Source organism: Podarcis liolepis (genome assembly GCF_965112155.1).
Source record: "Podarcis liolepis genome assembly, chromosome: 2".
NCBI classification, from domain to species: Eukaryota; Metazoa; Chordata; class Lepidosauria; order Squamata; family Lacertidae; genus Podarcis; species Podarcis liolepis.
The window spans coordinates 124296392-124319356 of record NC_139555.1 but is presented as its reverse complement, the minus strand read 5'-3'; the positions used below and the strand labels follow the sequence as shown (position 1 = coordinate 124319356).

Below are 22965 nucleotides of genomic sequence, written 5' to 3'. Positions count from 1 at the left end.
GGGGGGTCCGGTCTCGTTTGCACCCCCCCTCCACTTTCCCCCAAATTGAGGGTGGACTTTTTGGCTGCAAACCTACACCGTGCAGCCCCTTTCCTTCCGCCTGTGCTAAAGCAGAAGGTTCCCAGTTTGCATTTCCACCTGTTGCAGGAATTTATGTAAAGATTGAGGGGGGAGGGGTTACCCCTCCAGCAGATAATAATAATAATAATAATAATAATAATAATAATATGCCCTGCCCGTCTGGCTGGGTTTCCCCAGCCACTCTGGGCAGCTTCCAACAGAATATTAAAATACAATAGTCTATTAAACATTAAAATTTTTCCTAAACATATCATACCCACACACCCCGGCTACCAAAATCAGCGCAATCACTTTGGCAAATGTCCCCACAAAACACTTCATCACAGTTTTTCCTATCTCTATTCAAAGGGCCTCTGATGCACATTATCAAATATAACAATTCGCTGATAAATGAATCTACGTACTGGCTCACTGGGAAAACTTTAGAAAATCATATAAAATCGCTCCAGTGTGGAATTGTACCATTCCAACTTTGATCTGTTCAGGAAATTAATGGTTTATAAAGGGGGGAGTCGGGGGTGTGGGCAGCCATAATCCCTGAAACCTGGGATCACGTACACAGCAGCTTCTTGCACTGGCATCCTGGCAAATGGATGCCAAACAGGCATTCATCCCATGGACAATGGCAAACCTCCCAGATTAGGTCAGGGGTCAGCAACCTTTTTCAGCCATGGGCCGGTCCACCGTCCCTCAGACCATGTGGTGGGCTGGAGTATATTTTTTGGGGGGGAGGGGAATGAATGAGTTCCTATGCCCTACAAATCACCCAGAGATGCATTTTAAATAAAAGCACACATTCTACTCATGTAAAAACACCAGGCAGGCCCCACAAGGCTTTTCTAAGCCTTTCCCAACTCTGGAGGGGATCAGACATGCACAGCCAAACTGATCAGGATTTAAAGCCCTCTCGATCAGCTGATAGGTGGGGGTGAACTCTAGTTGCTTTGGTTCTGTGAGCAGCCTATGTAGAACCATCATCATCATCATCATCAATTATTCATACCCTGCCCATCTGGCTGGGTTTCCTCAGCCACTCTGGGCAGCTCCCAACAGAATATTAAAAACACGATAAAACATCAAACATTAAAAACCTCCCTAAACAGCGCTGCCTTCAGATGTCTTCTAATAGTCAGATAGTTGTTTATTTCCTTGACATCTGTTGGGAGGGCATTCCACAGGGCAGGCGCCACCACCAAAAAGGCCCTCTGCCTGGTTCCCTGTGGCCTCACATCTCACAGTGAGGGAGCTGCCAGAAGGCCCTCGGAGCTGGACCTCACTGAACGATGGGGATGGGAGGCACTCCTTCAGGTATACTGGGCTGAGGCTGATGTCACCCACCCAGCTGACCTTGGAGTCTCCCTGCCTCTCTCTCCATGAATTTGTCTTAAATCGTCTTTTAAAGCTCCTGCGGAAAGACACAAGCTCTGGTGAGCATCTCTGATTCTTTCTGTCTCCTAACCAGAAGATCCTACTGAAGACGCATCAACCATCCATTTCTATACCATTAAACCATAACAAAAGGGCTGGTCACCCAGCACCATAATGTGCCGTAGTCTGGGATTTGTGTTTTTCTTAATGGGTTGGGCCAACCAAAACATTTCCAGCAAATGAAGCTTTTTAGAATTTTTAACTCCTCTACTTGCCTCCTTGCCCAAATGCCTCAAGATGCTTCCTCACTCCCAATCAAAAACTGCTCCATCCAAATCAGTGGTTCCTAAATGGGGTGGTAGTGCCCCCCTGGGGGTGGGCAATGGGATTACCTAGGGGGGCACATTAGAAACGAGGCAGCGGGTGGTGCTGAGGTCTAAACCACTGAACCACTTGGGATTGTTGATCAGAAGGTCGGCGGTTCGAATCCCCTCGACGGGGTGAGCTCCCGTTGCTCTGCCCCAGCCCGTGTCAACCTAGCAGTTTGAAAACACGCCAGTGCAAGTAGATAAATAGGTACTGCTGCAGCGGGAAGGTAAATGCCATTTCTGTGCGCTCTGGTTTCTGTCACGGCGTCCTGTTGCGCCAGAAGCGGTTTAGTCATGCTGGCCACATCACCTGGAAAACTCTCTGCAGACAAATGCCGACTCCCAAGGCCTGAAAGCGAGATGAGCGCCGCAACCCCATAGCTGCCTTTGACTGGACTTAACCATCCAGGGGTCCTTTACCTTTACCTACTGGAGATGTAAATAACTATCATAGACTTTGAAAAGCTAGCATCACCAGATCAAATTCATCAGTTTCGTTGAATTAATTAATTAGTGGATTTTGAATAAATGTGCAATTAATTCTTACAGTTCTGAATTTTATTGTGTTATCTTCCTTTGTGGGACATACAAACCACTATTCCGAATAACTTGCTATGGCCGTTGGCTAATGCGAATAAAGTTTATCTATCTATTCCAAATAACACTTTTTTCATAGGGCACAGTGGTACTGGGGATGACTGTATGGAACCAAGAAGTCGGTGGCCAAAAAAGTTTGGTCTAAACTGTTCTTTCTTTTCAATAATCTGAGAAATGGGATGGCAGCAAGCTCACTTTGTTTTTGTTTTTTGGGAGGGGGAGGCAAAAAAGAGTTTGACATCAGAAAGGGAAATATTTAATTACACATGTCAATGTTCTGTTTTATTCGACCCATGCTTTTACCGCAATATCACAAAATGCCAGGGTGGTGTATGCAACGATGCAACACAAAAAGCTAATAATAGTAATAAATTTTATTTATACCCTGCCCTCCCCAGTCAAGACCGGGCTCAAGGCGGCTAACACCAGGTATAAAAGCAATTAATTAAAATACAACTTAATAATAAGATTAAGTGATCCATGCGACGGTCACCTCCAGGCTTGACCACTGTAATTCGCTCTACGCGGGGCTGCCCTTGAAGCTGTCCCAGAAAATCCAGCGGGTGCAGGATGCTGCAGCGAGGCTCCTCATGGGGTCTCTGCCATGGGAGCATATTCACCCAGTGCTTTTCCAGCTGCACTGGCTCCCGGTGGAGTACAGGGTCAAATTTAAGGTGCTGCTTTTGACCTTCTAGGGGCTTCTAGGGTGTTGCTATTTATGGACCTTGAGGCTCTCCGTGGGGCATACCGGGAGAGGCGGTCCCGTAGGTACGAGGGTCCTAGGCCATGAAGGGCTTTAAAGGTCAAAACCAGCACCTTAAATCTGACCCTGTACTCCACCAGGAGCCAGTGCAGCTGGAAAAGTTAGACTAGATGACCCTCGGAGTCCCTTCCAACTCAACAATTTTATGATTCTATGGGTGGAGAATCCTTATTCTGTCTTTGGGGTGGAGAATATCCCTCCTGGTTGTTGTTTTTTATTATTGTTTTAGCCATAGAGTTGAGCATTTGCTGAATCTGTCTTCTTCCCTGCTTAGTAAGATATCCAAGCATTTAAATGCTTCCTCTGCTGCAAGGATTCTCTGATGTCCAATATGATGCACTCTCCAACTGAAGCTCTTTCCACCCTCCACAGATCATGTTTCTTTAACGTGTGAGTCCTCTGGTGTCTACTGAGCCTTTTGCTACTGCTGAAACTCTTCCCGCACTCCATACACTTATACGGCTTCTCTCCTGTATGGGTTATTTGGTGCGAAATGAGGGTCGTGCTACGACTGAAGCTTTTCCCACACTCGAGGCATCTGTATGACCCCTGTGTGGGTCCTCCAATGCGACGTGAGGTTGCAGCTCTGGCTGAATCTTTTCCCACACAGCAGGCAATTCTAGGATCTTTCCTAGTGTGGGTTCTCTGATGTGGGCCAAGATTGCCATTGTCGTTGAAACTTTTTCTGCATTCTGTGCCGTTATGTGGTTTCTCCTCTTGGTGGGTTTGATGATGCCCATTCAAATTGTCCCTGAATGTTTTCTTGGACATCACACATTTTCCTTTTTCCTTCCACTTAGGATGATCTTGTAGGATCAGGGGTGCCTTTGGGTTGGGATCCGGAGAAGGAGCAGATTTCTTCATCCTGTTCTTCGATTTGACAAAGGCAGCACACAGGAAACCAAATGGCTCTTTTGCAGACTCCTGCTCAGTTGGTTCCAATGAAGAAGAAGAAGAAGAAGAGTTTGGATTTGATATCCCGCCTTTCACTCCCCTTCAGGAGTCTCAAAGCGGCTAACATTCTCCTTTCCCTTCCTCCCCCACAACAAACACTCTGTGAGGTGAGTGGGGCTGAGAGACTTCACAGAAGTGTGACTGGCCCAAGGTCACCCAGCAGCTGCATGTGGAGGAGCGGAGACGCAAACCCGGTTCCCCAGATTAGGAGACTACCGCTCTTAACCACTACACCACACTGGCTCTCAGCACCACAGGGTACTCCTTGCAATTCTCATTGCCTTGCTCATTGCCTGAAAACTGAGGAAGCGGAAAGAGGGGAAATTTGGATTAGGCAGAAACCTAAGATCTTAACAACGAGGGCCTTCTGGCGGTTCCCTCACTGAAAGAAGTGGAGTTACAGGGAACTAGGCAGAGGGCCTTCTCGGTAGTGGCACCCTTCCATCAGATGTCAAGGAGATGAGTAACTATATAACCTCCAGAAGATACCTGAAGTTAGTCCTGTATAGGGAAGCGTTTTAATGTATAATGTGTATTTCTGCGTTGAAGCGGGTGGGCTAGATGGCTAGATGTTTTATTATGTTGATATATCTTGAAAGCCATACAGAGTGGCTGGGGCAAACCAGTCAGATGGGTGGGGTACTGTTGTTGTATTTTTAAAAAGTTTTTCTTGGTTTACAAAAGTACAGTGGACGCTCGGGTTGCGAATGTGATCCGTGTGGGATCCACAGCGTTTGCACCCCGCATTGGCGCACACGCGGGTTGCAATTCAGTGCTTCTGTGCACGCACAAAGCGTGATTTAGTGTTTCTGCGCATGCACGACCGCCGAAACCTGGAAGTAACCCATTCTGGTACTTCCGGGTTTTGGCGGTCCATAACCCCCCCCCCCAGAAGAAGAAGAAGAAGAAGAAGAAGAAGAAGAAGGGAGTGGGTTAAACCACAGAGCCTAGGACTTGCTGATCAGAAGGTCGGCAGTTCGAATCCCCGCGACGGGCTAAGCTCCCATTGCTCGGGTTCTGCTCCTGCCAACCTAGCAGTTTGAAAGCACGTCAAGTGCAAGTAGATAAATAGGTACCGCTCTGGCGGGAAGGTAAAGGGCGTTTCCGTGTGCTGCTCTGGTTCACCAGAAGCGGCTTAGTCATGCTGGCCACATGACTCGGAAGCTGTATGCCGGCTCCCTCGGCCAGTAAAGCGAGATGAGCGCCGCAACTCCAGAGTCGGTCATGACTGGACCTAATGGTCAGGGGTCCCTTTACCTTTAACCCCCAAAAATGCAACTTGAAGCATCTGTAACCCGAGGTATGACTGTATGTGCAATGTCTCTTTTTTCAGATCAGTTTCATTTGTTGAGACATTAGTGTTACATTAGGAAGAAAAGGGGGGAAGAGGTGGGGGGGAAATGGTGAGTGGGGTTGGGTGGTGATGTTTCTATTTTACTTTATGTGTGGGGTTTTGTGTCAGTGTCCCTCCTGCAGGTTCGCTTTTGTTGAGAGAGGGGGTTGGCCTAGGGTGTGGTTGCTTGTTTGCGATTGGCTGTGGTGAACTTTTTGTTTTCATGTGTGAGTGGGGTGGGCAGGTGTTTTTGAATCAGGTTAACCATACTGATTCAAAAGCTGTTGGTGGATTCTTGTCACCCGTAGGTGAGTTTTAGAGTGAGTTCCTTCCTTTCGTTTATATGGATTTAAAGGGGGGATTGGACCACATTCTGGTCCACTGAGGAGGGTTAATCTCATAGCCTATGTCGTCCTCACAACATTGTTGTGATGCGCAGCGTAAATTAATAATGCGGAATTTTTAAGTGAAAGAATAAGAGCTTTACTGAGTTAAAATAAACTTCTTCATAAACTGAAATATACTCAGAGTCGCAAAGTGATTTCATGCTCTTTATTCAGCTCATAGTGGTGAGGAGGAATGAATGAAAGTCCCCTCACAGTATCTGCTTTATATACATTATTTACACAATGGGCTGCACATGATTGGCTAATTCCAGAATTCTACTGTAAGCCAATCAGGTTGTGGATTCACTTCTATCTGGAGCAGGATTGGGTGGTTCCTGCCAACCAATCATACTGCTGCATTGTTCTAGGACCAATCAGACTGCTGCATTTTGAATCCTATTGTTCTAGGACCAATCAGACTGCTGCAGTTTGGATCCTATTCAACTCAGGACATAGCATAAACAACATGGTTCCAAACAGTTTGAGTGAGATTACATACTGACTCTGCTCACAACTGAGGCAGACTGACTGACTGAAATCTTACTAGGAACACAGAGGGCTTATAAGTATAAAATGGCTTATAAATAGCTTATAAGGAGAATGAGCCACATGTCGGAGTGACTCAACAGTTAGCAGTTAGGCCTGAATAACTTTAGTAGGCCCAAATGACTGTGCAGTCCCAGCACTTCCCAGCCTGCTTTGCTGCTTCTGCTCTCATGTGTCTTTATCACATGACATGTTTTTAAAATTATTTTATTTATTAATTTATACACCGCTTTATATTCTTAATCAAAATCTCAAAGCAGTTTAAGGTAAAGGTAAAGGGACCCCTGACTGTTAAGTCCAGTTGCAGACGACTCTGGGGTTGTGGCGCTCATCTCGCTTTACTGGCCGAGAGAGCCGGGGTTTGTCCGCATATAGCATAATAATAATAAAATAGATGTAGGCTGAGCCTAGTCCATGCCAGGGAATCGTTGGCCCGCGTCCTCAGATCCAGAGAGAGAGTAAAAGAAAACTCCAGGAAAGATCCTTCTTTGGAGGAAAGCAGTTTTATTCTCTGTGCACAGGAGACAGCCAGCAGAATAAATTCTGAAAAACTGACTGCCCCGAAAATACCCCTCTGCAGATTTTCTTATACCTTGAGTGGGCTCTCTCTCCCTCCTCCCCACGCCCTCCCAAAATAAGTTTTCAACTTATTTTTAGCATGTCTATAGCCTTCTAAAACAGCCCTCCCTATTGTTCTCTCTAAGCGTCCTGCATCCCCCCCGTCTCCTCCCGTCTGTGTCTTTTTTTTTATATTGCATTCCTAAAGCGAGGCTATTTCTAGCTTACAGTCTCTGTCTTATCTTGCATTCCTTGAGGGGCCCTTAGCTCAGAAATTAACTTACAGAGAATATGAAGATCCTTCTTAGGTATAAAATATAGAAAGCAACCCTTCCCTCTCCCTTCACTCCCTCCTCTTCTTATGAACAACCTAATACTTAGGTTCGTTCTGGGGTAGGGGTCTATAATCTCTCATGAAAGCAAGCACGCGAGGTCCCATCATGCGAGACATGATCTTCTCCATCATATTTTGCATACATTGCATCAAGCAGGGCATACAGAAGCAGAAAAGCAATAGAAGCATTATTGGGCCTATCACCATAGTAAATATTCTCCCCATCCATCCACCATCGGGCAACCAAGAATATAACCAATTCCATGGATCACTTTCTGTAGTTTTTTTAGCGGGTTTTCAGCTATCATTGTTTCCATGTGGTAATGAACTAACGCACAAACTCCTCTCTATGTTGAAGATGTTACCAATGGGAATTCTATGTAGCATCAAACCTGGCAAGGTGGTATGTGCATACACAGCCAACAATTGGAGAGATTTAACATTGTGGCGAACTTCCTCAAGGGTGAGAGCCTACCGGTGAGCTGATGCTCCCACTATGTGGGTCAATTTTTCTACTAACTCTGTTGGGTGGATTGAACTCTCGTGCTGCCTCCCTAGTGACCAGAGCAAATGGAAGCTGAAATCCTGGGGTGGCAATTCTTACTGGCACTTGTTTAGCAATTTCAATGCACACCTGGTTAAGGCTCCCACCCCTGCAATACTTGCATTAAGATAGGTTCCGTCCCATCTATCACCTGGATTAAGAGTAGGACCTGGTCTATCAAATGAGGTCGGTACAGTGCTCTACCTCCTAGATAACAGTTGACTACCCTCCCACAACAGCAAGAGCGGTCCAGAACTTGATAGATTTCGATCGTCTCTGCAACTTCCCGTATGAGCACTCTCCACGCGTGCTGGACAGTGGTGTGGGAGAGGAGCCACAACGGGGCAGTGGGGTGTCTCAATATGGCAATCTCATCAAACCCCAGTTTCCAATAGCCAAAGAGCACGCCATCTCTTACCACCGGCAAGACGAACCAGTCGTAGCAGAGGCCAGCAGGCCAATAGGGTTGGTATGGTTCGGTAGGGTCAGGGCAATAAGACATAGAGCAAGTCAATAAAGAAAATAAGAGAGAAAAGAGAAAGTCTTTGTAACTGTCCTTGTGATGATTAGTCGCAGGATCTCGTTGCCCGTGGCCTAACGCTTTTTCCCTGGTAGCGTCAGACACAAGGTGATGATCAACTTCAGAGGGTCAGCAGGATTTCTCTTGCAAGTCCAGACACCCTTCTTTAGATGCGTGTGATGTACCCAGGGGATCACCTCGACTACTTTCACCGCAGTTGGGGATGAGGGGGTCGCCAGACGCTGCCACCCAGAGGAACTGGTGAACCGGCTCAGCGAGACTGCCGCGGGACTGCAGGCGTACGCTCGAGGGAACACCTGGAAAGGAAGCAAACACACACAACAAACACAGGGATTGCACTTGTTCTTGGGTGATGTGATCTCCCATCTGCCCCAAACTGGTGGGGATGTCTCGGACGAAAGGGGTCGGCCTGCCATATAGAAGTTCAAAGGGTGATAGTTCTCAGTCTTTTGGTTGGCGCACAGGGCACATTTTGGGATATAGAATATTCTCCCAAGGTGTGCTTTAGCAGCTGGGCCTCCCAAATGGGTGGACTCGTGGTAATTCTTTACAATTGTGCTGGCCAGATGTTGGGGCACAAAAACACGGCTGTCTGGTCCTTCCTGGAGCGTTGCTCCTTCTTGGCTGGTTCACTGCTGTTCATCAAGGGTGTAACGTGGTTCCACATCGTCTGGAGTGAGTTCTGGGATTATTCTTTTGGCATAGCAGGCATTTCCTGGAAATCTGGGCTGCCAGTTGATAAAGGTTGGCTATATAGACATACTTCTCCAGCTGCTTGGTTGTGGCATCTGGCCCCATGTGGGTTGACTCATGGTATTTCTGAGTTATCTGCCGGGGCAGGGACTCTGGAATCCATATGCTGTCATCAGGGGTGAGGTACCATCCTTCTTTGGACAATGTCAACTCCTGGGCATCTGCAGTGTCCCTTTCCTGCTTTGTGTAGGCCGGCTTGTCAACGGTGCTTAAAATCTCTTCTGGGATTAGTGCTCTAATGATCGGGGTTGGGGCCAGTTCTCGGGCTGCTTCCTTGGCTACTCTGTCTGCCAATCGGCTTCCTCTGGCCACTTCCCCTGGTCCAATTTTGTGTCCATAACAATGGACAACTGCCACTGCCTCGGGTTCCCATACAGCATCCAGAAGGTTCAATAAAGCTCGTGGGTGGGTCACCTGGTTTCCTCTGGAGGTAAGCAAACCTCTTTCTTTCCATAAGGCTCCATGGGCATGTAAAGTCAGGAATGCATACTTAGAATCTGTATAAATGTTTATCTTCTGTCCCTTTGCCAGGCTCAGGGCTCTGGTAAGCGCAGTTAGCTCTGCCAGCTGGGCCGATGTTCCAGGTGGGAGTGACTTTGCTTCGATCACCTGGTCTTCCAGGGCTACCACTGCATAGCCTGCCTTCCGCCGTCCAGTCTCAACAAAGCTGCTTCCATCTATAAACCATGATGGCCATTGGGGATCTGCTTCATCTTTAAGGTCAGGCCTGCTAGAATACACCTCATTCATTACTTCAATGCAGTCATGCGTGGGCTCCTCACCTTCTCCTACCGGTAATAGGGTAGCTGGGTTGAGGGCTGTGGTGACTTGGAATTTCTAACGCGGATGTAGTAGCATCTGACATTTCCTCATTTTAGCCTGGGGGAAGAAATAGGTGCCTTTCGGCAGATGGCACACTGATTCTTTCCTAAGTGGCTTCGCCCTCCTCTTCTTCTCCTAACGGTGGACTTCCCGTCTTCAGGGCCATCAACTTCTTTGCCTGGTACTTCTTCTTTTTCTTCTGGGTCTCTTTTTCCCTCTAATTATAAATGGTCTGGGCTAATTCCAGCATCCATTCAAGGGTGTGGCCCATAAAAAAAAAACCTTCAATTTTTTTTTTTTATTTTTTTTGGTGGATATCGGGCGCCGCTTGGGCTACAAAGGCAGTTTTTATGATAGGGGCATTGGCAGCCTCATCTGGGTCCACAGGGATATACTGGTGGTAGGCTTTCTTCAGCCTCTTTAAGTAGGCTTCAGGGGCCTCCTCTGTTCCTTGCATTCTCATGTGTGCTCGGGCTTCAGAACTCTAAGCCATGTTGCAAATTTCAGTTCATTTGCCAGTGTCTGTAGAAAGAGCAATGCACTCCTTGCTTTCTGGCAAAGTTTCAAATTCCTCAAAGTATCAATTCCTATGCCGCAGCTCCTTTCAGAGTAAAATTGCTAACAACAGTAAAATAATACATGACTAAGCCACTTCTGGCAAAACCAGAGCAGTGCATGGAAATGCCGTTTATCTTCCCACCAGAGTGGTACCTATTTATCTACTTGCATGCTTTCGAACTGCTAGGTTGACAGGAGAAGAAGAAGAAGAGTTTGGATTTGATATCCCGCCTTTCACTCCCCTTCAGGAGTCTCAAAGCGGCTACCATTCTCCTTTCCCTTCCTCCCCCACAACAAACACTCTGTGAGGTGAGTGGGGCTGAGAGACTTCACAGAAGTGTGACTGGCCCAAGGTCACCCAGCAGCTGCATGTGGAGGAGCGGAGACGCGAACCCGGTTACCCAGATTACGTGACTACCGCTCTTAACCACTACACCACACTGGAGCTGGGGCCGAGCAACAGGAGCTCACTCCGTCGCAGGGATTCGAACCACCGACCTTCTGATCGGCAAGCCCTAGGCTCGGTGGTTTAGACCACAGCGGTTTACAGCATATTAAATCAATAACACATTAGCCAGGTGATGCTCCTCCGGTCTCATGAGGAGCCTCTTCAGTGGGGCTGCTGATTATGGGTTCGTGGAGTTTTGGAGTAGTATTTTGTATATTGTGGATACCATCCCTTTGCCGTGTCCCTTTGTTGTTAGGAGGAGGTTTTCGAAGGTTGTCAGGGGTCTAGTTGCTGCTGATTTTACTACTGGATTGTTTAAGAGGGCACGTAATTGGCGGTATTATTATTATTATTATTATTATTATTATTATTATTATTGCGTCCACATGACCCGGAAGCTGTACACTGGCTCCCTCGGCCAGTAAAGCGAGATGAGCGGCGCAACCTCAGAGTCGTCTGTTACTGGACCTAACGGTCAGGAGTCCCTTTACCTATACTGTGTTAGTTTTATGATGTTAGCTGCCCTGAGCCCGGCTCCAGCCGGGGAGGGCGGGGTACAAATAAAATTATTATTATTATTATTATCCAGATTTCCACTTTTTGAAATACGGCAACCTGATCAATTATACCTAAAAGAGACTCTTCAAGGTCAGGGTTGTAGTTTCCAGCCCAGTGTTGGGTGGAAAAGTCCTGCGTTGCAGGTGGGGGTTGGACTAGATGACTTTGGGGGTCCATTCCAGTTCTTGGATTCTATGAAACACTTCAGGATCCCGTTCAGGTTGCCCGCACAGGTATGGGAACCCATGGCCACGCCTTCCCCAACGCGGGACGAGGAGCTCCGCTTCCTAGAGAGACAGGAAGTTTCAGAGGAGGCGGGAGCGGCTATTATCTGGGAAGGGGGGGGGCGTTGGTCTCTGCAGCCACACGAGGAGGAGAGACTTTGGTAAGGAGGCGAGGTGGCTGCAGAGGGAAGAATTCAGAAAGGTGCAACATATTTGGGGGGGGAGATATTATGGGTGGTGGGGGGATATTTGCATCCCTCCCCATGCCGAATCTGCAAACCGGGCAGCCGGGAGAGGAGGAGGGAGGGGGGAAATTTGGGAGGTGGGGGAGTGAAAAAAGGTCGACACGTGTTGGGACTTTGCAGTTTAGAGAAGTTTGTAGAACCGAGCATGGCACGGAGGGGGAAAATTTTTTCTCCCTCAGTGCTAGAACTAGTGGATTCCCCCCCCCCTGCAAGTTGGAAGTTTCAGGAATCGTAGAAACGGGAGGGGACCCCCAAGGGCCATCTAGTCTGACCCGCTGGGATGCACGAATCTCAGCTAAAGCATCCCAGTTGGTTAGAGGGGGGTGCTGATAAGGGCAAGGTTGCAGGTTCGATCCCCACCCCCCCCGTGGGACAGGCTGCCTATTCTTGCAGTGCAGGGGGTTGGACTAGATGACCCTGGGGGGTGGCGATCCCTCCCAACTCTGCGGTTCTTTGATCAGCTACATGCAGTGCAAAATCAAACTGTGGAACTCGCTCCCCGCCCCCAGGGAGGGGGGCAGCGATGGGCCACCCTTGGGTGGCTTTGAAAGAGAAATGAGACAAACTCATGGGCTATACATAAGGCTGCCAGCCTGGGAGGTTGTGCTCTGGTGTCTCACGTTGAATGCCAGTTGTTGGAAACAGCGGGAAGGGAGAGTGGCCGTGTTCGAATCCTGGGTTTCTTGTCTCCCACGGGCATCTTGTTGGCTTCTGTGAGAATTGGGTGCTGGATAGGCCATTGGCTCTCATAATAATAATAATAATAATAATAATAATAATAATAATAAATTTTATTTATACCCCACCCTACCTGGCCAGAGCCGGGCTCAGGGCGGCTAACACCAGTAAAATTACAGTAAAAACATAATTTAACATAAACATAAATGGACTACATGGAACTGGCAGAAATGACTGGCAGAATTCGAGAGCAGGGAGAAGAGGTGGTGGAAGAAGATTGGAAGAAATTTAAAGACTACTTGCAGAAATACTGTAAAATTAATGAATGTTAAAGGGATGTTGGATTGAAAATAAGCGGTATTGGTAAAAAGATTAACAAGAATATGTAAATATGGATTGATAATGGTGGAAAATCTATATTTAAAATAGGTTAAGATGTTGAGCAAGGATAAATGATAGAGGGTAAGGACTTTCTGAATTAAATATTTGAACTGGAATACAAAAAGGGAGGTGTGAGGAGGTCAGGAAACTAGTAAATGAAGTCTAAGATATGAAATATTGGGGTTTTTTTCTTTTTTCTTTTTGTTAACTGCTTTCTATTCTGCATTTTTCATGTGTTTTGTTTTTGTACTTTTGTAGTTCTTTTTTTCTTCTATTATGTTTAAACTTTGAAACTTTTTATTGTTTTTAAAATTTCAATAAATATTACTTAAAAAAAAATAACATAAACATAAAACCGATTTAAAATACAGGTTAAAATGCAATTTAAAATGCAGCCTCATTTTAAAAGTAGCCCATAGATCAAAACCATAAGGGGAGGGAAACATAAGGGTCAGACTGAGTCCAAACCAAAGGCCGGGCGGAACAGCTCTGTCTTGCAGCCCCTGCGGAAAGATGTCAAGTCCCGCAGGGCCCTGGTCTCTCGTGACAGAGCGTTCCACCAAGTTGGGGCCAGTACTGAAAAGGCCCTGGCCCTAGTTGAGATGTTGCTATGCCGAGTGGAAAGCAGGGAACCCCGTTTCCCTCTGGGAATCCATAGATTCTGCCCTCTGCCATGCATGCTTTAGCTGAGATTCCTGCATCGCAGGGGTTGGACTAGATGACCCTCGGAGGTGCCCTTTTCCAACCCTAGAACAGATCCTCTCTGGAGCTGCCTTCACCTCTCTGTAGAGATCAACCCAGGTCTTGTTGGTGGGGGTGGGGGAGGTAAATCTTTGTTACAGAGGAAGGAAGCAGAGGGTTTCCTGCTCTGCTTTTGTAGTCCCCAACTCAAAAGAATGGAAACAACCCTTGGAGGAGACAATAGCCTGTGAGTAATAAGACAATGGCAAACTGGCCAAGTGAGATTCCTTTGCTCTGTCTTGACAAAGAGACAAGGCTGGAGGAGATTTCTTCATTTAACAGAATTTATAAAGCTCTTGGTTTTAGGGGGGGGAACCCCAAGGCAGTTTACAAAAAAAAGAAAACACCGTAAAATGATCACTTAAGAAAAAATCACAACAATCATTTCAAACATGCAAACAGTTAAAACCACAGTAGAACAGACCAAGGCAAATTAAAACTCATACAAACTTTCTGAACATCTGGTAGGCTTGACTGAATAAGAATATCTTTAGCAAGAAATGCAGGGAAGGCGCCTCTGATATCCATAGGCAGGGAGTTTCAAAGTTCCTGTTAAATTATGTTGGGGAAGGGGGCGTTTATTGGATTGTTTTCTTGTTTTGGTTATGTATTTTTGTGATTTTATGCTGTAACTGCCCCGAGACCTGCGGATTTAGGGCAGTATGCAAATTCAATAAATAAGAATAAATAAATATTTATATACCGCTTAATATTTTTTAATGAAAATCTCAGAGCGGTTTACAGTAAGAGCTGTTCGACAGTGGAATTTTCTGCCAAGGAGTGTGGTGGAGTCTCCTACTTTGGAGGTCTTTAAGCAGAGGCTTGACAACCATATGTCAGGAGTGCTCTGATGGTGTTTCCTGCTTGGCAGGGGGTTGGACTCGGTGGCCCTTGTGGTCTCTTCCAACTCTAGGATTCTATGATTCTATTCTATGATTCTATGAAATCAATAAAACGATACCCAGGCGATGTTCCTCCAGCCTCATGAGGGGCCTCTTCAGTGGGGCTGGTGAGTGTGGGCCCTGCCCCCTAGGCCAGGTGGAGGGGCCTTGCAGGGAGCAGCCTTCGCACTCACATCTGGGCAATGTTCCTCCGGCCTCAATAATTAATTGTGCTGCCATACTAAACTATGGTGGTACCTCGGGTTAAGTACTTAATTCGTTCCGGACGTCCATTCTTAACCTGAAACTGTTCTTAACCTGAAGCACCAGTTTAGCTAATGGGGCCTACTGCTGCTGCCGCGCCACCGGAGCAAAGTTCTTAACCCGAGGTACTATTTCTGGGTTAGCAGAGTCTGTAACCTGAAGCGTATGTAACCCAAGGTACCACTGTATTGAGTTCTTAATCGGGGAGATACGTAAAATGCCCCTGCCCTAGCTGGACTTGGGGGGGGGGGGAGAAAATAAATACCACCCTGCCCCAGGGGGTTTTGCTGCTGTTTCTTGCATTGAAGAGACTGGTCCAGAGCTCCTCCTGAGATTTAGTTTGAGGATAAGATGCAGCCCCTCCACATTGCGCTCTCAACAACACTGTAAAATGGTTAGAACAGGGATGCAGAGCATCTTTGAGGGGGGGGGTGCACAGGGATAGCTGAGTTGGTAGAGCATGAGGCCTCTTACTCTCAGGGTCGTAGGTTGTGGTTTTTTAAATTTTATTTGGATTTTTTAAATAAAATGTTTTGGAGGGAAAATCTTTTTCTAAACATCGTTTTCTTTTCAGGTTCCATTATAGTGCAAAAGGCTATTCATCAGGAAATAAGGATTTGTTTTAAGTTTTTCATGTGTGCTATAACTCAGTCTAAGGTGTGTGTTTTTAAAGTGTTTAACCACAGCAGTTAACAAACGTGGATACATATCCTATAATCTGAAGGCAGCCCTGTTTAGGAAAGCTTTTAATGTTTGATATATTACTGTATTTTAATATTTGGTTGGAAACCGCCGAGAGTGGCTGGGGAAGCCCAGCCAGATGAGCAGGGTATAAATAATAAATTATTATTATTATTGTTACATAATTGTTTAAATTGTTATTATGGAAATTATCAGTCTATGTATTTCTAACAGTACAACCAAATTAGTAATTTTTGATATAACTGTATAAACTACTCTGAGAATTATTATTCCAAAAATGAAACCTTTATCTGGTTGTAAATATTAAGATTATACCATCAGGAATGAGTCTTTCTGCAAAAAAAGAAAGTTTTAAATCAAGTCTTACTGACTAATGATTTAAATCGTAATTTAAATCGATTTGATTTAAATCAAATCCACTCTGCTCCCATATAAAGGATGAAATTCTTCCCCTCCCTTGTCTCTCCCCTGCAGGGACCGCTTGAGAGCTACTCCCTTCGTTGAAGTGCAGCCCAGTTTCTGCCTCCTTATCTTATCTCCTTATCTCCTCATCTTCTTCCAAAGGCAGCGCAATGGCGTCAGAGGCACAACCTGGACCCTCTCTTCTTAGGGATGGAGTGGAAAGAGGGGCCAAGCAGCGCCCACAGGTAGGGAAAGAGCAATGGGGACGAGGGAAGAGGCAACTCTGCCTCCCTTTATGTCGAGTAGGGAAGGGATCTAAGAGAAGAGATATTTCCTTCTTCTTCCAGGGCCTGGTCACCTTTGAGGAGGTGGCCGTGCGTTTCACGGAGGAGGAGTGCGCTCTGCTGGATCCAAGCCAAAGAGCTCTGAACAGGGAAGTTATGGAGGAGAATTACGAGACAGTGACCTCTCTGGGTAAGGAAACATATTTCTGCATGCAGTGGAGGAATAACTGGTCCAATCCAGTGACCCCCCAGCCCAATGTCCTGTTCACGGTAGTATCCTGTTCATCCCAAGAAAATGTCTGTGGGAGCAGGAGCTTAGCGTTAAGAACAGGGGTCAGCAAACTTTTCCAGCAGGGGGCCGGTCCACTGTCCCTCAGACCTTGTGGGGGGCCGGACTATATTTTGAAAATAAAAATAAAAATGAATTCTTATGCCCCACAAATAACCCAGAGATGTATTTTGAATAAAAGCACACATTCTACTCATGTAAAAACACCAGGCAGGCCCCGCTGATAACCCAGAGATGCATTTTAAATAAAAGGGCACATTCTACTCATGTAAAAACATGCTGATTCCCAGACTGTCTGCAGGCCAGATTTAGAAGGCGATTGGGCTGGATCCGGTCCCCGGGCCTTAGTTTGCCTACCCATGGTTAAGAACATCTTGCCCACCTGTGGTTCCTGGCGTTCCCAGAGAAAACCAATACATTTGGTGGAGTCTTAAGAGCAAACCGTTGCAAAACTTCCACTTTTGCACGTAACCTCAAGATTTATTATTAATACTATTACAGTGGTACCTCGGAAGTCGAATGGAATATGTTCCGGAAGTCCGTTCGACTTCCAAAACGTTCAGAAGCCCCGTCAGACGTTCAGCTTCCAAAAGCATTAGCCCTCTCCTCCATTAGCTCAGTCGGTAGAACATGGGGCTCTTAAATCTCAGGGTTCAAGGGTTTGAGCCCCACGTCAGGCAAAAGATTCCTGCATTGCAGGGGGTTGGACTAAATGACCCTTTGGGTCCCTTCCAACTCTACAATTCTGTGAACACAGAAATGTTGCAGTGGCTTGAATTGTAAATTTGAAGTACCCCACAGCCTTGGCTTGCTGTGGATGAGGAAGAAGGGCTGGCTTCCGGGGGCTGGTTTTTGCTTTCTGTGTTTTGAGCCACGGTAGTCCAAATCAAGACAGCTAGCTTTGCTAAGTTCTGCAGCGTCATCCCTGCAACAGAGGTTTCATGCTGAGCTCCATTTCACGCTGAGCCCTTTTGCTAGTCCATAAGGGATCAGAATTGGCGCTATGGGTTTGAGGTCGTAGACTTGGCTTGACTGGGAATGGCTGGGTGCTTTGTGGTCCAAAGTAACTGCTCTCTCTTTCCTTGAAAGAATCAGACCTCAGTTCGTACTGGGAAGAAAGGCAAGAGCAGCTTCTCCAGGATGACAAAGAAGGGGAGACGTCAGCAGGTAGGTTGTGTTTGCTCAGGGATTTGAAGGTGTGATAATTTCACTCTGTTTGGAGGACAAATCTACACCTGATTTTTGCGCAGCAGAAACGGAGCTGACAGTTAACTTTTTCAGCTGGATTCCTTCTTTAACTTCTGCCACATTAAGGAAGTTAGTTGTATCAGTCTAGTGTACAAGGGTGAGCATTCCAGCACATGGAAAAGACATTTCTGCCATAGAACTTAATCAAACTTAATCAGACTTAATCAGAAAAGAAGATCAATGAGGTTAATGACATAAAAACCTGATAAAATATCAGCATTACCATTCTAAAAATAATGATTAACCCTGATTAAATCCCAGTTACCTGAATCAAACTGGGCAGCGAGCAACAGGTGATATGTTCCTCCCAAATGAAAGAGCGAGAGATGCTCAGATTTCCCTTTGAATGAGATTTTTTTTTTGGTAAGCTTTATCAATTATCAAAGAAAAACAAGACGTACTGGCTGAGCACCTGGCAGATTTCTGTGCTCCTATAATTTACAAGTGTGTTTTGACCGCAGCCAAAACCATAACCAAGGAGGAGCGCTTTGTTCCCCGCTTGGTCTCCTCCCCACCTTTTTCATGTCTTATCTCCTCCAACCCCCAACCCCAATTGCATCAAAGGAGACACACTTGTGCTTAGTGAAACAAGGTGGGAGATAGAGCAGGAAGGGGCTTGTGTTGTTGTCGTCATGAGACTGTAGGATATTCAGAAGCTAACCTCAGATTGAGCTGGGCATGAAGAGGAGAAATGGAAGATGCTTAATCATCATAATAACGATGATGAGGATTTTATTTTTACCCCACCCATCTGGCTGCGTTGCCCCAGACACTCTGAAAATAGAGAAGCAGAGAACTGGGCTCAATCCGTAACGAGATCTCTGCTTGCCGTTTGAGTGACATTTCCTTTTTCTCCCTCCCCTGAAACAGGCAGTGGGCAGAACAATGAGAATTGCGGGGGGACATCCGCCGTGGTGTCGTCAGAAAACTCAGAACACGAAGCATCAAAAGAAATGTCTGTAGATCAAATAGAAACCCCAGATCATGAAAGAAACAAGTCAAAGAAAGCAAAAAAGAAATCCACAGCTTCTCAGGGCACTGATGTCCCTGAACCCCTCGTCTCAAAGAAAGATCACACAGAAAACAAATGTACAGAGTGTGGTGAAATATTTAGATATAGATCACAATTAAAAATGCATTACCGAACTCATGGGATTCATACAGAGGTGAAACCATTTAAATGTACGGTGTGTGGAAAGAGCTTCAGCCATAGTGGAAGCCTTAGCATGCATCAGAGAATCCACACAGGGGAGAAACCATTCGAATGTACCGAGTGTGGAAAAAGTTTCACCGGACGTGGTGACCTTTCTAAGCATCAGAGAATCCACACAAGGGAGAAACCGTTCAGGTGCATGGAGTGTGGAAAATGCTTTAGTCAGAGCGCTCACCTTACTTTACATGAAAGAACACATACAGGGGAGAAACCGTTTCAGTGTATGGAGTGTGGAAAAGGTTTCACTGGAAGCGGTGACCTTTCTAAGCATCTCAGAATCCACACAAGGGAGAAACCCTTCAAGTGCATGGAGTGTGGAAAGGGCTTTAGTCAAAGAGCTCACCTTACTTTTCATCAAAGAACATACACAGGGGAGAAACAATCCAAATCTTTGGAGTGTGGAAAGAGCTCCAGTGGGAGTGGTGACCTTGCTCAGCATCAAACAACACACACAGGGGAGAAACAGTTTAAGTGTCCAGAGTGCGGAAAGTGTTTCAGTAGGGGTGATGGCCTTATCAAGCATCAAAAAATCCACACAAAGGAAAAACCGTTCCTATGCAAGGAGTGTGGGAAACGCTTTAGTCAGAATGCTCACCTTATTTTACATCAAAGAACACACACAGGGGAGAAACCGTTTAAATGTACGGAGTGTGGAAAAAGCTTCTGTGGGTCTGGTGACCTCACTAAGCATAAAAGAGTCCACACAAGGGAAAAACCGTTCCTATGCAAGGAGTGTGGAAAGAGCTTTAGTCAAAGTGCTCACCTTGCTTTACATCAAAGAACACACACAGGGGAGAAACCGTTTAAATGTACAGAGTGCGGAAAGAGCTTCAGTGGGAATGGTGACCTTACTAAGCATCAAAGAGTCCACACAAAGAAGAAATCATAAAAAACCTAGAACCACCTCTTTTTCTATCTTGGGCTGCAGCTCCTTCCTTACATTATTTATTTTGTTGTCGCCAGGTTTGGCACTGCTTTCCTTTGGGGTGAAGACAGAGGCAAAGTTGGCGTTGAGCAGTTCTGCCTTCCCTTAGTCAATAGTATTTCTCAGTCTTCTTCACAGAGAGGACCTAACGCTTGCTTGTTCTTCCTCTCGCTTTGAACATAGCTGAAGAAACCTTTATTATTATGTTTAGCTCTTTTGCAAGCCTGAGCTTTAGCCCGCCTGACATTCACCCTTCAACTTCCATTTCTTATACATGCCCTTGTTAATTCTCAGCTGATCTCTAAGCCATACCATGTTCCTGTCTCGTTTGGATTGTCTGCATTTGGGCATTCAGTATTTCACCTTTAAGAAACTCCCATCCACTTTAGACTCCCTCTTGGCGCTCCTTAAGCTTTTTGAAATTGGCCTTAAAGCCCAGAGTGCATGTCTGACTACACTCAGCTTTTCCTTGCTTGTGTATCATAAAACCCAGGAGGACATGATCACTTCCTCCCAAGTTTCCCAGTACTTCAACCAGTTCCTCTCTGTTGGTGAGCATCAGGTCCAAGATAAACGATCTCTTTGTTGTTCCTTCCATCTTCTGGGAAATGAAATAGCAAGGCAATGGGTGAATTCTTGGAAGAATTTGAGTTCCAACAGAGTTTGGGGTAGCTCAAGTCTCCGATGACTACGATATCTCCTGTTTAAATGTTTGGTCATCTGTTCTCAGAAGGTATCATCCAATTTTTCAGTTTCTTCTACGCGGTTGTTTCTCTAAATACAGTTGCAATTGAAATTATTCAACCTCCATTGCAAAACGGGTTCATTAACAAAATTTACAGACTTTCAGCTGTTTGCCATGAGCAAATCAAAGAAAGGCAATTGAAAAAACTCAACACAACGGATGTTTCCAATGGTTTCCCCAAATTCCGCTGACAATGCAACTTACACTGGCTTATGCAGTCTCACTATTATTCAAACACTTAATGTCAAGGATCTTTAGCACTTAGTAGAGCAGCTTTTGGCTCCTATGACCTGCTGCAAATGAGATGCGTAGCCAGACAGCAGCTTCTGGCAGCTGAAGAATCTCATGAGCAATGGCCTCCAGTCATATTCTTGGGTTTGCATGCCTCAACCGCCCTTTTCAGATCCCACCAGAGGTTTTCTATGGAGTGCAAGTCAGGTGACTGTGATGGCCACCTTCCAGGACTTCTGCAACCAAAGTCTCGGTGGGATTTTGCTTAAGCCAAACCCTTCGTGACGGCACTGCTTGCACAGCCAGTGGTTTATTTCCAGTATTTTCCTCTCTCTCCCTGGGCTACAGCCCTCAATAGCAAGAAATGATGAACACACCACCTGTGCCCAAAAGCCTTTCAGCTTCCTGCCCAGAGTCCCTTGTTAAATGTTGAAGGCTGTGTGTTGCGGATAAGAAGGAACGGGTAGTTGACCAGTGAGCTTTATAAGACTTGGCAACTTCTCTGCCAAATCTTGAATTTATGCACCTGGAAGACGAACATACCTCCCGGGACATTCTGTTTCCTCCGCACACTGCTGCCTCTGTCCACCTCAGTAGGGAGACACCAGCAGTGTCTCTTTCACCTCTGCGGAGTGGCAGAATTGTTGTATTCACTGTGGCTGCTCGCACAGCAACAAAAACAAGGGGCTTTAATGTTTGATGTTGAGAAAGTATTTGATAAGGTTTCCTGGGATCTGTTGTTATAAAGTTTTAGAATATATGAGTTGTCAGAGCATCCACAATCAGTAGCCTTTGATCTGAAGAGTTTAGATCCAGAATGAAAAATGACTCCTCTAAGTCAATCTCCTCCTCTGTGTGTGGCAGAAATCATTCTGGGCACTGTACCTTTCGAAGCCACCTTGGTGCATTCTGAGGTCAGCAACTGCTGTCCTAGCTCCTCCGGCCCAGAAACTGTGTCCGAGGTGAGGGCGTGGAATTGATTTTGCAGCTCCAATGACTCGGCCTGGCTCCTGACAGTCCTCCTTCTGTGCCACGTACCTCCAGGCATCTTGTCTCCTGCTATGGGTGATCTTCCACCTCTGTAGGGGCACCTATCCAAGTTGGTGTTCCAGCACAGCCCACTCAGCTCTGTCAAGGGACTCCACATCTTGCCCCAAAGCTTGAAGTCTGGCAACTAGGTGGACCTCGTCGCTATACCTTCTCTTCCAGCAAGGTGCCACAGGTGTGCTTTTGCACATTCTCCGGCAGAAAGATAAACGTGGCACAGGTCTGGCAAGTCCTTGCAGCAGCTCCCTTGCGTTCCTATGCCCCTGAGGCAGCACTGCAAGCCTCCCCACCAAACACCCTCACAAATTCCCCCGTTCACAAGATCCTGGAAGCTGCAATCAGCTAAGTATATCTGCTGATGGTTTCCAACTCCTTCCAACTTCCTCTCAGCAGTAGCTTCTACCCCTCAGACTGGGCTCTAGCGGAGCGCACAGCCACAAACCGGCTCACCATCAAGCCTCCAAACAGCTCAAACAACCATCTGTTTTGTTTTGTTTCATTAACCTATTTTATTAAAGATTTATTGGTTTACAAAAGTATGTGCAATGTTTCTTTTTTCAAGGTCCATTTTCTACAGATCAGTTTCATTTGTGGAGACATTAGTGATGCATTGGGAAGGGGGGAAAGGGAGGGGGCATGGTGAGTGGGGGTGGGGTCGGGTGGCCATGCTTCTACTTAATGTATATGTGGGGTTTTGTGTCGGCGTCACTTGTGCAGGATCGCTTGTGTTCCTTTGGTGGTGAGGTTGGAGTTGGTTTAGCGTATGGTCGTGTGTGATTGGCTGTGGTGAACTTTGTTTTCATGTGTGAGTGGGGTGGGCGGGTGTTTTTGAATCAGGTTAACCATATTGATTCGTATGCTGTTGGCGGATTCTTGTCATTGTCTTGTTGGGCTCTGTATGTGATAAAGGGGAGCCATACCGGGGTGACGGCGTCTTCTTCCATTTGTCCCTG

General features: G+C 46.2%; 2 protein-coding genes across 5 annotated transcripts in view; both read left to right on the top strand.

Moving 5' to 3' along the window:
• Positions 1-22965, top strand: part of LOC310699299 (vomeronasal type-2 receptor 26-like) — a gene marked incomplete at its 3' end in the record, with an annotated part of 299229 nt that overhangs the window by 39720 nt on the left and 236544 nt on the right. The gene's annotated exons all lie outside the window — the stretch shown is intronic.
• LOC310701579 (uncharacterized protein) lies at positions 5703-22548 on the top strand. 4 transcript variants are annotated; one of them, XM_083492702.1, is made up of 5 exons: positions 5703-5772; positions 16103-16275; positions 16378-16504; positions 17693-17770; positions 18722-22548. In XM_083492702.1, the coding sequence occupies exons 2-5, from the start codon at positions 16201-16203 to the stop codon at positions 19951-19953; spliced, it is 1512 nt and encodes a 503-aa protein (XP_083348828.1). In that variant the 5' UTR covers positions 5703-5772; positions 16103-16200; the 3' UTR covers positions 19954-22548. The 4 variants fall into 4 exon arrangements, with proteins under 4 accessions (XP_083348828.1, XP_083348825.1, XP_083348827.1 ...); XM_083492699.1 differs by lacking the exon at positions 5703-5772 and adding an exon at positions 11846-11938; XM_083492701.1 differs by lacking the exon at positions 5703-5772 and adding an exon at positions 11851-11897.